The 12,472-nt window shown below is 58.2% G+C and overlaps 1 protein-coding gene across 2 annotated transcripts; it reads right to left on the reverse strand.

Annotated features, from left to right (window-relative positions):
- Window positions 1–683: 683 nt before the first annotated feature.
- On the reverse strand, window positions 684–11,311 carry ETV5 (ETS variant transcription factor 5). Of its 2 annotated transcripts, XM_031596462.2 has the most exons (13): window positions 11,211–11,311; window positions 10,607–10,742; window positions 10,266–10,353; window positions 10,107–10,154; window positions 9,949–9,999; window positions 5,918–6,047; window positions 5,329–5,607; window positions 4,141–4,400; window positions 3,629–3,688; window positions 3,271–3,339; window positions 2,989–3,158; window positions 2,542–2,643; window positions 684–2,415 (listed from the first exon to the last, which is right to left on the reverse strand). In XM_031596462.2, the coding sequence occupies exons 2-13, from the start codon at window positions 10,649–10,651 to the stop codon at window positions 2,194–2,196; spliced, it is 1,524 nt and encodes a 507-aa protein (XP_031452322.1). In that variant the 5' UTR covers window positions 10,652–10,742; window positions 11,211–11,311; the 3' UTR covers window positions 684–2,193. The 2 variants fall into 2 exon arrangements, with proteins under 2 accessions (XP_031452322.1, XP_031452324.1); XM_031596464.2 differs by lacking the exon at window positions 11,211–11,311 and having other exon boundaries at window positions 10,607–11,003.
- Window positions 11,312–12,472: the final 1,161 nt, after the last annotated feature.

The raw sequence follows: 12,472 nt of genomic DNA on the forward strand, positions 1-12,472 counted from the left end.
CAGACTGCTAGGAGGTACATCTTTGCCACAAGGCCATTTCTTCCCAAAATGCTGGCACAGTAGGGGATGTTCTGCACTGTTCTTTCACTGCTCCTTCCCAGGAGCACACACCTGAGCATTGTTGGGGTTTTCATGGTGAGCTTGCTTGCCAAAACACAGCTGGTTGCCATCAGGCATCCAGGCGATGCCAGCAGGGATGATGCAGCACTCCCAGCACCTTTGAGCTTTTCTCCAGCCTGGTGGTAGTGATAACATCCCCTCACTCAAGTCTTCATGGTACAACCCCATACAGACAGCCCAAGGTTAAGTTATGTGATGCAGCTTATTTAGCTTGCTGGCTGTTAAAATCCTGAGGAAAAGCACTGCTGAGAGCTGTGCTCCAGCTCCCCATGCCCTTGGTGGGGTCTCAGGTTTCCAGAGGTGAGTGAAGGGGACAGACACTGCTGTACCTACTGCTCAGGAGCAGCAATATTAAGTTGCACCACCCTGGGGACAAACAGTCCCCATCAGAGCGGATCTTCATGCCAGACACAGCTCTGTGAAAGCCCTGCAAGTCCCAAAGATGGGAATGAGCAGGCAAGCACAGGCTCCATGCAGAGCAAGAAGCCCCCAGCTTGCCATCTGCCCCTTAGGAAAACCCCAAATGCAGCATCTGGCAGCGCACACAAAGCACAGCCTGGGAGGAACAGAAAGCAAGATTCTTTATTGTACACAGTACAGAACGTAATGCGGATTTGCAGGAGATACATAGCCCTGCTTGAGTAAAGGTTATTTCAATCAGTCCTCAGATTAACCCCATCTGCACTGAGCAAATGTTCCTAGCCATCCCCAAGGCACGGTGCCTGCAGTCACCGCTTCCTGACGGCACTGGGCACACTGCATGCTGCAGGGACAGCCAGCCAGCCTGCAAGGGTTAATCTTCATACTTCCCCCAAAAAAAAGAATGAATCAGTCCAAAAACAAAACAACCAAAAAGAAAAAAACAAAATAAACCCCCCCAAAAAAACAACAACCAAAAAAAAAAAAATCCAAACAAAGCTAACTAAGGATGAGAAAAAAATTCCTATACAGCATTTACAACAAAAACATGTAGCCATTAGGGGTGGGGGAGGAGGCAGGGATGTATATATGAGAGGTGGAGGAGTGTAGGGAGTTGTGGTGGGCAGGGGCCAAAGGGAAGGGACCCCAGCCTGGCCCTGTTATGCGCAGAGGGGAGCAGAGCCCCTGGGGCAGGGATGTGAGCAGTGAAATGGAGTGGACCAGGTACTTCGGCAGGCAGCCTGGTGAGCTGCAGGGGCATCAGCACAGCAGCCGGGCTGCAGAAAATAGCTTTGCCTTAAAATACAAAATAATCTACAAAAATCAGTTAGAAATCTGTGTTTTTTTTTTTTTTCTCCACAAAAACATCACCCACCCCCTTTATCTCCCCCAAAAAAAGAAAAGAAAAAAAAAAAAAGAGGGAGATAGCATCACAGCAGCCCCCCTCCTGTGAAATTAAACCCATCGCATACAGCCTGAGCTGGGGAGAAGTGATGGGGACGTGGAAAGGAGTGGGGCAGGCTGACAAATTGTTATATTGGAGAGTAATGCTTGCTGGGAACAAGGAGGGACGGGGAGGTTGTGTCTGGGAAGAAGGCAGAAGGCTCCTCCAGCTTGGGGTGGGACGCCGCACACATCAGCCCCGGGGCACCGAGCCCCCCAACACCCCCTCGTCTGTGCAAATCAAAGCCCTTTCCAACACACAAGGCAGCTACGCGTATTGTGATCGATGCAAAGCAGATTGTCGTGACAATTCGCTACAGTCACACCGTCTAGACCAGTCCCACAGGCGCTGCTGAAGCCATCAGCCATCGCATGCTCACGAGAAGAAGCGTGGCCAGGGTCAGAGACTTGGTGCTTAGCTCCCAGCTCCCCAACACGGCTGTGGGACGCTCGGCGCCAGCCTCGGGCAGTCCTATGCACTAGCCCTTGGACAGTAAGGTTGTCAGCGCTGACGCACACACTGGGCATTTTAGATTCCTCCAATTGCGCTTAAAGGTAAAGGCCAGTTTGTGTGCGCGCATTTCTTTTTTTTTTTTTTCCTTTTTTTTGTTTTTTGTTGTTGTTGCTGTGTTTCATTTTTAAAAGAAATGGCAAAAAATACTCTTTACAAAACCTTCGCCCTTATCGGCTGGTCGCTCCGCCAGCCGGCCATCAGTAGGCAAAGCCCTCCGCGTAGGGCAGGGTGCCGCAGTGCTCCACCTCCAGCAGGTAGGCAGGGCTGTCCTCAAAGTGCGTCAGCGGCAGGGTGTCCTCCTCGCTCACGTGGCAGTCGGGCTCCGCTTTCAGGAAGGGACGCTGATTGTCGGGGTATGCCATGGAGAAGAGGGCATCGGGGTCACACACGAACTTGTAGACGTACCGCTCGCCGGCCACCTGCAAGCAGAGAGAGCGTGAGCTTGGGGAATGAGGAGCTCGGCTGGAGTGACAGCGGGGTCACCCCATCGTGCTGTGTGCCGGGGTGATATTGAGGGTGCCCGAAATGGGTACGGGGCTGCGTGCCTTCTGCATGATGCCCTTCTCGTAGTAGTAGCGCAGGGAGCGGCTCAGCTTGTCATAGTTCATGGCCGGCCGGTTCTTCTGGATGCCCCAGCGCCGTGCTACCTGTAGGGCATGAAAAGCTGCGTTCAGGCACGGGTGCCTCAAACAAGCCAAACCACACGAGCGCTCTGCCAGCCCCAGGGCACTGCTCACGCCACCACAGTGTTCCCCCATCCCCTCCGTCCCCTCCAAATCCCATTGGATTGCCGCAATGCAGCCCACGCGGAGCTGGAGGCCTAATCAAAAGGCATCTGATGAGGGGAGCCTGCCAAAATTTGCTTCCAAACCACAATTTCCATGCATGGTGTTGGGGATATTATGGGTAACAGCCACAGCTGCTCTCACTTGCTTGGCTACCTCCTCCACACCGCCTGCACAGGAGGGAATGGCCTCGTACCAGACCCGTACCTCCTCGGGCTCGATCAGCTTGAACTCCATGCCACGGCCGGTCCAGGCGATGAAGTGCGCGTTGGCAGGGTCATCCAGGAGTGTGACGAGGAACTGCCAGAGCTGCAGCGACCCGCGCCGCTGGTAGGGAGGGCCCTCGCGGTACAGGGTGGGCTCCTGCTTCACCTTACCTGTGGTGTGACAGCCATTCAGCCACGCACGACCCAAGGGCAGCAGCAGAACTCAGGCCCAGCTCGTGCCAGCACTGAACCCAAGCGTGCCCCACGCCAGACCCTTGCTTACCCTCCAGTCTCTCTGGTACCACGCACGTGTCATCAAAATACAATCGTGTGTCTTTTTCATATGAAAATCCTAAGGGAAGAACAGCCTGCTGTGAGCAGCCCCCTCCCCAGGAATCCATGCCTCTTGCTGAGACATGGCTCTGTCCTCCCCTCACCCCAGGAGCCGGGACGGCCAAAGCCCTCTTAGCAGCTATTTCAGGTGGTTATCCCAGATTATACAGGGCAGCGCATCATTCCCATGTCTGCAGGAAGAGGCTGGGAGCAGGGAGAGCCCCGGGCATAGAGCAAAGCTGCCAGGGGAAGGAGGGAGGATGGGATGGGAAGGGCCATGCTAGCAGGCTCCATCCCACATTTCTCACCATCATGGCTGCTGGGGAAGAGGCCCCCTCTCACGTACGAGGACTGGCAGTTAGGCACTTCTGCAAGGGAAACAGAGGCAGCCGTAAGCCTGGCGCATCCCCATCCCAACACAACCCCGTGTACCAGCCCAGGCTGCCCTATTCCACCCAACATGCTGCACAGCCCCGCTCCCACCTCTAGGGAAAATTGGTACAATTTACAGCACTGGGACTCACTCCTACAACTGTGTGTAGTGCAGCTGACACCGACTTTTCACCAAGTTATTTAGGCCACACGTGATGGCAGGCAGCAATTGCCCATCACCAGCACCAAGCTTTTGGCCACCTCCCTTCCCTCCCAGCCATCTGCTCGGCTGCACTGAACGACCACCCCCAGCCCAAGGCTGTGGTATTTTTAGGCCCTAAGGCGCTTAGAGGATTTTCCGTGATGCTCGTGGAGTCCGGCGCCAGCCACCAGGAGCTGCAGCGGGATGAACTCAGGCCCCAGTGTGCCCATCCTGCTCCCCACCTACCTGAGTCGATGCAGTAGTCCCGGGGCTCCTGCTTGATGCCCATGGGGGACTGGAAGCCGTGCCCAGGGGGGCCGGGCAGGCTGGGGCCGGCGTGCTCATAGAGCGGGTCGTGGTACTCCTGTTTGAATCCCTGAGCGGGGTGGGGGGCAGCGGGGCCAACAGGTTCTGACAGCTGCCGGTGGTAAACGGGGCGGCTGTCCCCAGGAACACCGGGCTGTGGTTGGAAGGGGTGGCAGGGCTCAGACATCTGCCTCTGGAACCTGGAGAAAAAGGGATGTGGTGTCACCAGGGGCACACATGAACTCAGCCAGTGCTACGTGTCCCCATTTGGGATCGGACAGAGCATGGCCATCACCTGGGTTTGCACCTGGCAGGGCGCTTGGTCCCCCAGGCCAAGGGATGGAGATCCACCTTGCATAAGGCAAAAACCCTATGGGATGTTGGGGTAAGCGTGGGAAAAAAAAAAAACAAACCACAAAACCAATGCTGTAGGATAAAAACGGAGCCAGCTCAAAGCAGGTGAGGCAGTGCTGCTTGGGGCCCAGGGCCACTGCAATGGGGCAGGTGCTGACGCAAAGCCAAATCCCCTCTGCTGCGCTGCACAGCCAGTTGGCCACTAATCTGCCTGGGATTAAACCTTGAACTGGGTACGGACAGCACTATTTTGGGAGCGAGGGGCCGGTGCCCTCCCATGAGGCTCGGTGCTGTATGGAGCATGGGAGTGGGCTGAGGGGTGCTGCCGACCCCTGCACGGTGCAGCACCGTGAAAGGCGATCTCCGGGCGCCCGCTCCTTTCGGGGCCGCTGAGCGCTGCTCAGCTTTGTAACCAGATCCCTCCCAGCTGACGGGCTGGGATTACTCCATTTCCGACCCGCGTCCCCCTGCCCTTCCTGAGTGAAACCCAAGCCCCGTGCTGGTATGGCACTTCCAGATGGGTCGCAGCCAGTCCCCCGCATAGCTCCAAGGTCGCCCAGAGCCGAGCTCTGTACCGGAGTTGGCTGCTGTGCCAGGAAGGGACGCAGCCTGACCTTCCCTGCGTGCTGCATCCAGCTCCAGGCTCTCCTCCCATAGGGAGCACCATCCCCACGAGCCCAGAAGAGATGCTGGGGTTCACACTCACTGCAGCCCCAGTGAAAAGTGACGGGTGTCCCACCTCTGTCCCCACCTCTGGAGGCCACTGAGCCTTACCTGTGCTCTGTGGGGTATTGGTTTTCGGACATCATCTTTGGCATGTGCACGGGCGGGTGGGGCGGCCGCGGCACGGCGAAGGTTTGCTGTCTCTGCTCCTGCAGAAGGTGTGGTGCCGGAGCCGTGCTGCGCAGCGGGGCAGCTGGGCCGCCATGGGCAGCTGCCTGCACTCCTGGGGCCGGCGGCGGTGGCAGGGATGAGCCCGGCTGCACGGGGGACACCGGCGTGGCGGGCGGTGTTAATGGCTTGAACCCGGCGGGGGGCTTCCTGTCGTAGGCACTGCAATGGGGAGAGGGGACGAGGGCTGAGGGCAAGGCAACGCTAACGCGGTCAGACAGCTGCGGGCCCCAGGGAAAGCATGGTGCGGAGGAGACTGACGCGTGAGACAAGAGCCTGTGACACGGCCACCGCTACACACTGGCATCAGGGAACAGCCCTCGTGGTGTGACCACCTGCAAGGGGCACAGACTAGCCAGACAGGGGACCCCAAACTCCTTCTGGCTTTGGTGCTTTGGCTGCTGACATGGAATGCTTCCCATCACCCAGCTTCCAAAGAGAGGATGTCAGAAAGGGGCTCGCAGGGACGTACCAGCAGTTGTAGAGGCACTTGTCTCCATAGCTGGCACAGAGAGCCTGCTCATGGCTGCAGGCCGACAGCTCTGAGGAAGGGCTGTGCAGCTCCCGCTTGATCTTGGCCGGAGGTGGGGCGTGCAGGACCACTGCAACAAGAAGGAGGAGGAGGAAGACATGGGCACCACTGACTTCCAGCCGTGACTCTGAGCTGCGTGAGTGCAGGCCATAGGCACAGACAGCCCTGGGGAGCATCTGTGTGAGCGCGTCCTTTTGGAAACCAGGAGCTGATCTCCTCCAGGGGAGCACCAGAGAAACACAACAGCACAAAAAACCCGCAGCAAGGACTATAGGGACACCTGGGTATCGCCCACAGAGGGGAACTGCTCCCCTTTCATGATGCGTGGGGGCAGAGCACGGGCTGTGACAGGGATGTGGGTGATCACCGATGAGCGGTGCGTCTGGACCCTGAAAGCAGCTATGAGCCCAGCAGTGCCGCCCTTTGCCACACACATGGACCTTTCCCTGAGCGTATCCAGACTCAGATCTATGGAAGCCTCTACATGCTTGCCTGCACGCAGCCCCAAATTAGCTGGCCAGAAGTGGTGAGCAGCAGCCAGCACCACGTGTCCTGTGCTCAGTGCCGAGACCACTGGGGGACGGGAGCCATGACTGTATGAGTTCAAGGGGCAAACAGCCCATTAAACCCAAAGCCTTCCCAGCTCCAAGCCCGTTCACTATATATATACATTTTAAACCGAGTAATATATGCTTAACCTCTTTAATTTCTAAAAGCGGGTGCTCTAGGAAAGGGAAAGCACGTCAGAGATCTTTACCTAAATCATGCCTGAGCGGGAGAGCCAACACTAATCGGAAGTGGAGTATTAGCTTCATGCAAAGTCTAAACACAGCCCAGCTACACCAGAGGGGAGCAAATAGCTCCAGGACAACTGTTCACAGCTTGCCAGGTAATTAGCTGCTCCCCTAATTTGTCAAACCCTTTAAAGAGCTGCTGACTCCCCCCTCTCCCCCCGCCGCAGCCCAGCACAGCTGGTACCAAGGGCAGGAAAAACCCAAAGGAGCATTTGAAACACGAAGCCCGGGCTGAGCAAGCACAGCCTCTGCGCTGCCTGGAGCCTCCCCAGAGCCAGATTTGCTCCCCCTGTGCTCTCCCTGCGTGCATTTTGGGCCGGTGTGGAGGCTACGACGCCGCAAGAAAGCGAAGGGGAAGGCACTTTGGAAGGGCTCCAGCTGCCGATCACGGGCATGTTTCTCCCTAACAGTCTCCGTGTTGTTCGAGCGGGTTGTTTTTCCGCCAGCCGCACAATGGGGTCTGGTTATTCATTGAAAAAAGTCTCGGAGCGGGCACCACCCTCCATTCACAAACAATTTGGAGCGCTCCATTCATGCGGTTGGAAGGGGAAAAAAAAAAAGAAAAAAAGAAAAAAAAAAAGAAAAAAAGAAAGAAAAATTTCCCCAGAGCTTAGCGCTGCCATTCAAGAAAAGGGAAACGATACTTAAGATCATAACAGAGACCAGCTGTCCTCGCAAAGAAGCCTGGACTTTGTGCAACGTTTGAATTCCTTACACAAACAGCACGGGGCCGGGCGCGCTGCGCTCCCAGCTCGGCCTTTCCGCCAAGTTCATTCAAAGCAGAGCGATTGTGCAAGGTGGTGAGGCCGGAAAGCCCTTTGGCGAGAGCCAGGAGAAAGAAAAATAACCGCCAGCGGCTGCTGGGGGAAGCACCAAACCACGCTGCCTCTGGGGGCTGGGCAACCTGAGCACGGCCCTGCAGGGGCCACGTGGAGGGGGTGGGGGGAGCACCCACAATAGCCTTCAGTGGGCTGCATTGGTCCCATAGGATAGACAGAGCCCAAGGGGGAACAGCATCGCATCTCCAGCCAGGCCGGCCCCAAGATGCCACCAAAGAGCTGACAGCTCCCGCAGGGAAGGGGACACCCCAAAGCCTTCTGGGGCTTTGAATCCTGAGCCCCAATCTGGATGGCACGTGACAAGCCTGGAGGATGCAGCTTCATGCCCCAAGCGCCGCTCCAACACAGGCACCAGCTGGGGACCTTGGCACTGCCGCAGCCGTCACCTGGGCACCAGCTCCCTGCCAGCCCCTCTGTCCCCCCCAGCACAGGACGCACCCAAGGTCACACCAGGAGAGGAGCCAGAAATAGAAGCCGCGCTCCTGCTTTCCTTTGTTTAAGCGCTCCTTCCTCAGAAACAAACCTCCTGCTTTCATTTGGGTGTCTAAAAAAAAAAAAAAAAAAAAAAAGCAAAAAAAAAAAAGAAAAAAGCCTGCTTCACTGCAAACCATCCGTGCGGGGGGACACGAATCCCCAGGGAACAACACTCCTCCCTACCAAAAAGAAGGGACCCTACACCTTCCCACCCCCAGCACTCGCTGTCCCCAGCACAGTCCTATCGCCCTGCGCCTATGTAAACAACTGCCCCAGATAAGGTGCTGGGCACATGCCCTCCTCCCCAGGGCCAGGCAGGAGGACAGGAGACACGTGCCATGTGTTGGCCAACACCTGTCTGCGTGCTGCCAAACCCAACTTCTGCCATGACATCGTGACCCACGAGAGTTTTATCAGCCGTTCTGCAGGCAGCACGCACACCACCAGGGCTTTCAGCAAGGTGGGAAGGATGGGTGTCACCGACACTCAGCACAGTGCACGGGGGGCATTGGGATCGAGCTGGGTGCCACCCATCCCATCATGCCCACACAGCAGCTGCCAACACCGGGGACTCTGGGGTCAAACACCCCAGCCAGAGAGGAGATCTTTGCTTCATCTCCCCAGGAAGGTTATTACGGCAGGAAGTCACGCAGGGACATCACCCTTCAGGTGACAAAATTGTTTTGACCCCAGTGACACCGGGCCGCACAGGCTGAGCGAGGCAGGAGCTCACTGCAAGCCTCGACCAAATGCTTTTTCCCCCCTGCATCACCCAGAGAAGTTTGTCTCTCTTCTCCCTGAGCCGTTCAGGTTACAAGGAAGCCGGCGGCTGCCAAAAGGCTCTGGAAGCAGCTCTGCTCCGCAGCCAGCCTCCCACGCACGCTGCAGTTTGCGCCGCTCCAAGCGGGAGCTGCTGGGCTGAGCGCGGATGGCAGCAGCGGCTGCGGCTCTGCCTCGGGGCTCTGCCTTTTATCTCGGGGGAGAAAGGGGGGAAAAAAGGCGCATCTGAAGCCCAGGCTGTCTGGAACAGTTTAATGGCAAGCTTCCCATTCAGAAGTAATCAAAGAGCAATAATTAACATGCATTTACTGTAGTATAAGATACTCTGATGCATGCTGTGACAAAGCTGGAATGAAAAATCTGTTCGACTGCAGGCTAAATTTGATTTCCTTCAAGTTCTCTAGCTGTCTGCCTGAGCTGCAACCCAGCACCGGGCTGCTCCTCGTGTTCTCCAGGTAACAACTCAAAGCCCCCAACCCCACCTGAGAATTAATGCCAGGGCTCTCCGCACACGCACGGCGCACCATTAGCTGTGCGGCAGCCCCTGGCTCGGGCAGTGAACCACGGCTAAGAAACAACTCTCTCTCTATTATGCAATTCAAGAGGGACTGCATTTTCACTGGCCTCCTTTTAAACACGCTCGCTTGCCAGCGATTAATGCTGCTTAAAGCAGCTCAAGTTTCACCGCTCGGGTCGGCTCTCGCCAGCAGCACGAGGCCAGCACTGGAAAAAGCTGCAGGAGTGCAGAGATTGTGGCTAACCGACAAGCCCAGCACGAGCTCTCACTTCCACTTCAAAAGGAAAAGCAGCATTTTGGAGCAAATTGACGCTACTACGAAGGGGAGCCCAGAGCTCAGGCAGAGACCCTTCCCTGCGTTTGGCCCAGATTTACCCATTTATGAGACACGGGACACTGAGCCCCAGCTGCACAGACCCACATGTGCTCCCTCTCCAAAGCCCAAGGGTCTCGAGGCCTCAGGGGGTTTGGTGCTGGTCTCCTTCCCAGGGAAGGGGTCCTACACTGTTGCACAGAGGGCCCCAAATACTTCCACCCCACAGAGCAAATGCCGGGACGGTTACTTACAGTTGTCAGACTGGAAATCTGGGACAAATTGTTCATCGTCAGGGACCTGAGCTGAAGAAAAAAAAAAAAAAAAAAGAGCATTTTTATAGCATTTTCAGCTCTCAAAAAAATGCACATGATGAGATTTTACATGGCAAAAAGCAGAGATGAGGACTTGCCTTCAGCTAGCCAGGCCTCCTGCAGCTGGCTGAGATCCTGGAAGAGCTCTGGAATACAGCAAGAGGTTTATGCACCCACAGAACACTGACCAAACGTGCTGCTGTTTGCAGGCTTATCCCAAGGGGAGCGGACCCACAGGGGCCTGCAGTGCTGCCTACCTTCCGAGTCGTGGGCCAGGTCGGTCTCCAAAAACTTCCTTTTCCTCTCGGAGCCCAACCGGCCTCGGCCCTCCTCGGCACAGGATTTCTGCAACAACCATGGTGTGAGGGAGGTAGCCCCAAAAAGATGGGGGAGCCCAAGAAAGTGCCTTAGAGGGGGGTGAGGCGTGCCCCAAAGTGGACTAACAGAAAGTGCCTGCCCCAAAGGGGGTGTCCACAATGGGGACAAAAGGGAGGGGCACCCCAAAGGGACCCAAGGGGAAGCATTCCAAGGGAAGGTGTCCCCAAATGATCACAAGCAGGTGTTTCAAGGGACCCGGAGGACCTTTGGGCAGACTTACCCCAGGGCCCATGAAGGGGACCTGCTGGTCGTAGAAGCCATCCATGGTGCAGGGAGGCGGGCAGTGCCCCCGGCACGCTCAGCATCGACGGCGGCCCGGGAAGGGGGCTCCCGCCTGGGCTCCGGCAGGTGCGAGGCTGCGGGGGGAGAGGCAGCGGCAGGATCAGAATCGGGATCGGGTCCCTTCGGGGCTGGCTGGGTGCCGGCGTGGGACCCGCAGCGGGTCGCGGCCCCCCGGGCCGTGATGTCACCGAATTTCTATAGAAACAGCCGTGACATCACGCGGGGGGGGAAAGCGGCCCCGTCCCCGCTCCGCGCCGCTCTCCCGCTCCCCTCCGTCCGTGCCGCTGCTCAGCGCCGCGGGGCCGCAGCCGGGCCCGTTCCCACGCCGCCCCGCGCGCCCCATTCATAAACTCCTCCCCCCCTCCTCCTCCTCATTCACTCCCTCCCCCTCCCGCGCGCGCGCCCTCGCTCGCGCGCGCCCCCCGCCATTCACACCGCGCGGCCCGCGCCATTCATAAGCGCCGCCCCCGCCCCGGGCCCGCCACACCGAGCCGCATCGAGCCGCCAGGCCCCGCGCGGACGGCGGAGCACCGCGGGCTCACCCGCTGCAGGCCGGGAGCGGGGCCGGGCGTGCCGGGACGGCGCAGCTCCGAGCCGGGCACCGCGCTGCCGCTCTGCGCCGGCCCGCAGCTCCCGAGCCAGCAGCCCCCGCCACGCCACGCCCAGCGCCGCTTGTTTACCCTCGGCGCCGCCCAATGGGGAGCCGGCAGCCTGCCGCCAGCGCCTGCCGATTGGTCGAGGCGCCGCCCGAGGGCCCGCCCCCCCGCGCCGCTCCGCGGGGCACCATTGAGAACGGCGGGGTGGGAGGGGGGAAGGCAGCCAATGGGCGCCGAGCGATTTGCATGGCTCCGCCGAGAGCGTTTTTCATTCATAAAAAAATAGAAGGGGAAGAGGCCGGCGGGTGGGGCGGGGGCAGCGCAGGATTTAAAGGGGCCGCGGCCCTCCGCAGGAGGGGGTTGGGTAGGAGGCTCAAGGGCAACTAAGGGGGGGAGGGGGGTGCCGGGTCAGCCTGGGAGCTTCGTGAGGAACGTACAGCGTCCTGCAGAGCTCACGCTGCAGAGCCAGGCCGGCGGGTGAGGGGGGCCTTCGGGCTTCTTACAGCTGCGGTGCGCATGGGTGGTATTGGTGGGGTCTTTCTTTGGGCTCCTTCCCCTTCGGGACCCCGAGTTGAGCCAGCCCAAGCGGCCGCTGTGTTGTTTGACCCCTGCGCGCCTCGCAGCCCTTAAAGGGCTCTTTAGAGGGGGCTGTGGGAAGAGATTTCCATCTGCATAGGAATTTAAGTGGTGGGAAGGGGTTGCTGCGGGTTTCCCAAGTGGCCGTGGGGGGATGGTGATGCCCGGGGCTGAAAGGCAGAGTAGAAGTGTGAGGGGATGGAACAGGGGCACATGGAAGAGGAGGAGGTTTGCAGGTGGGCTGGAATCATACCCCCGGACAGACCCTCAGGGTCCCCCAGCCGGACCTGCAGCATAGCCCATATAGGATTGCAGATGGCTCAGAGGACCGGGAATTAGCTCAGGACATAGCCACAGGGACACAAACTTCCCAGCACCTGGCATGGCCCTGCTGCAGTTTCCCTGTTTATAAAAGTAAGCAGCGAGTATGGCACTCTGCTCCCGTGGTTCAGGATCCCTAAACCCCATAGCGTTGTAGGGCCTGGGAAATCCCTGATGGAGCAGATTAAAAGAGAGTGCTCAGCAAGTACTGTTCTGCACGGCTTGGGACCCATGGACGGTGCCTGGAGACTTGCAATCTGGGGGCCATAGGCTTGCAGGTGGCCTTACAGAGGTGTGCTACTAATTTTTCA

Source organism: Phasianus colchicus, chromosome 10 (genome assembly GCF_987193195.1).
Source record: "Phasianus colchicus chromosome 10, bPhaCol1.hap1.1, whole genome shotgun sequence".
NCBI classification, from domain to species: Eukaryota; Metazoa; Chordata; class Aves; order Galliformes; family Phasianidae; genus Phasianus; species Phasianus colchicus.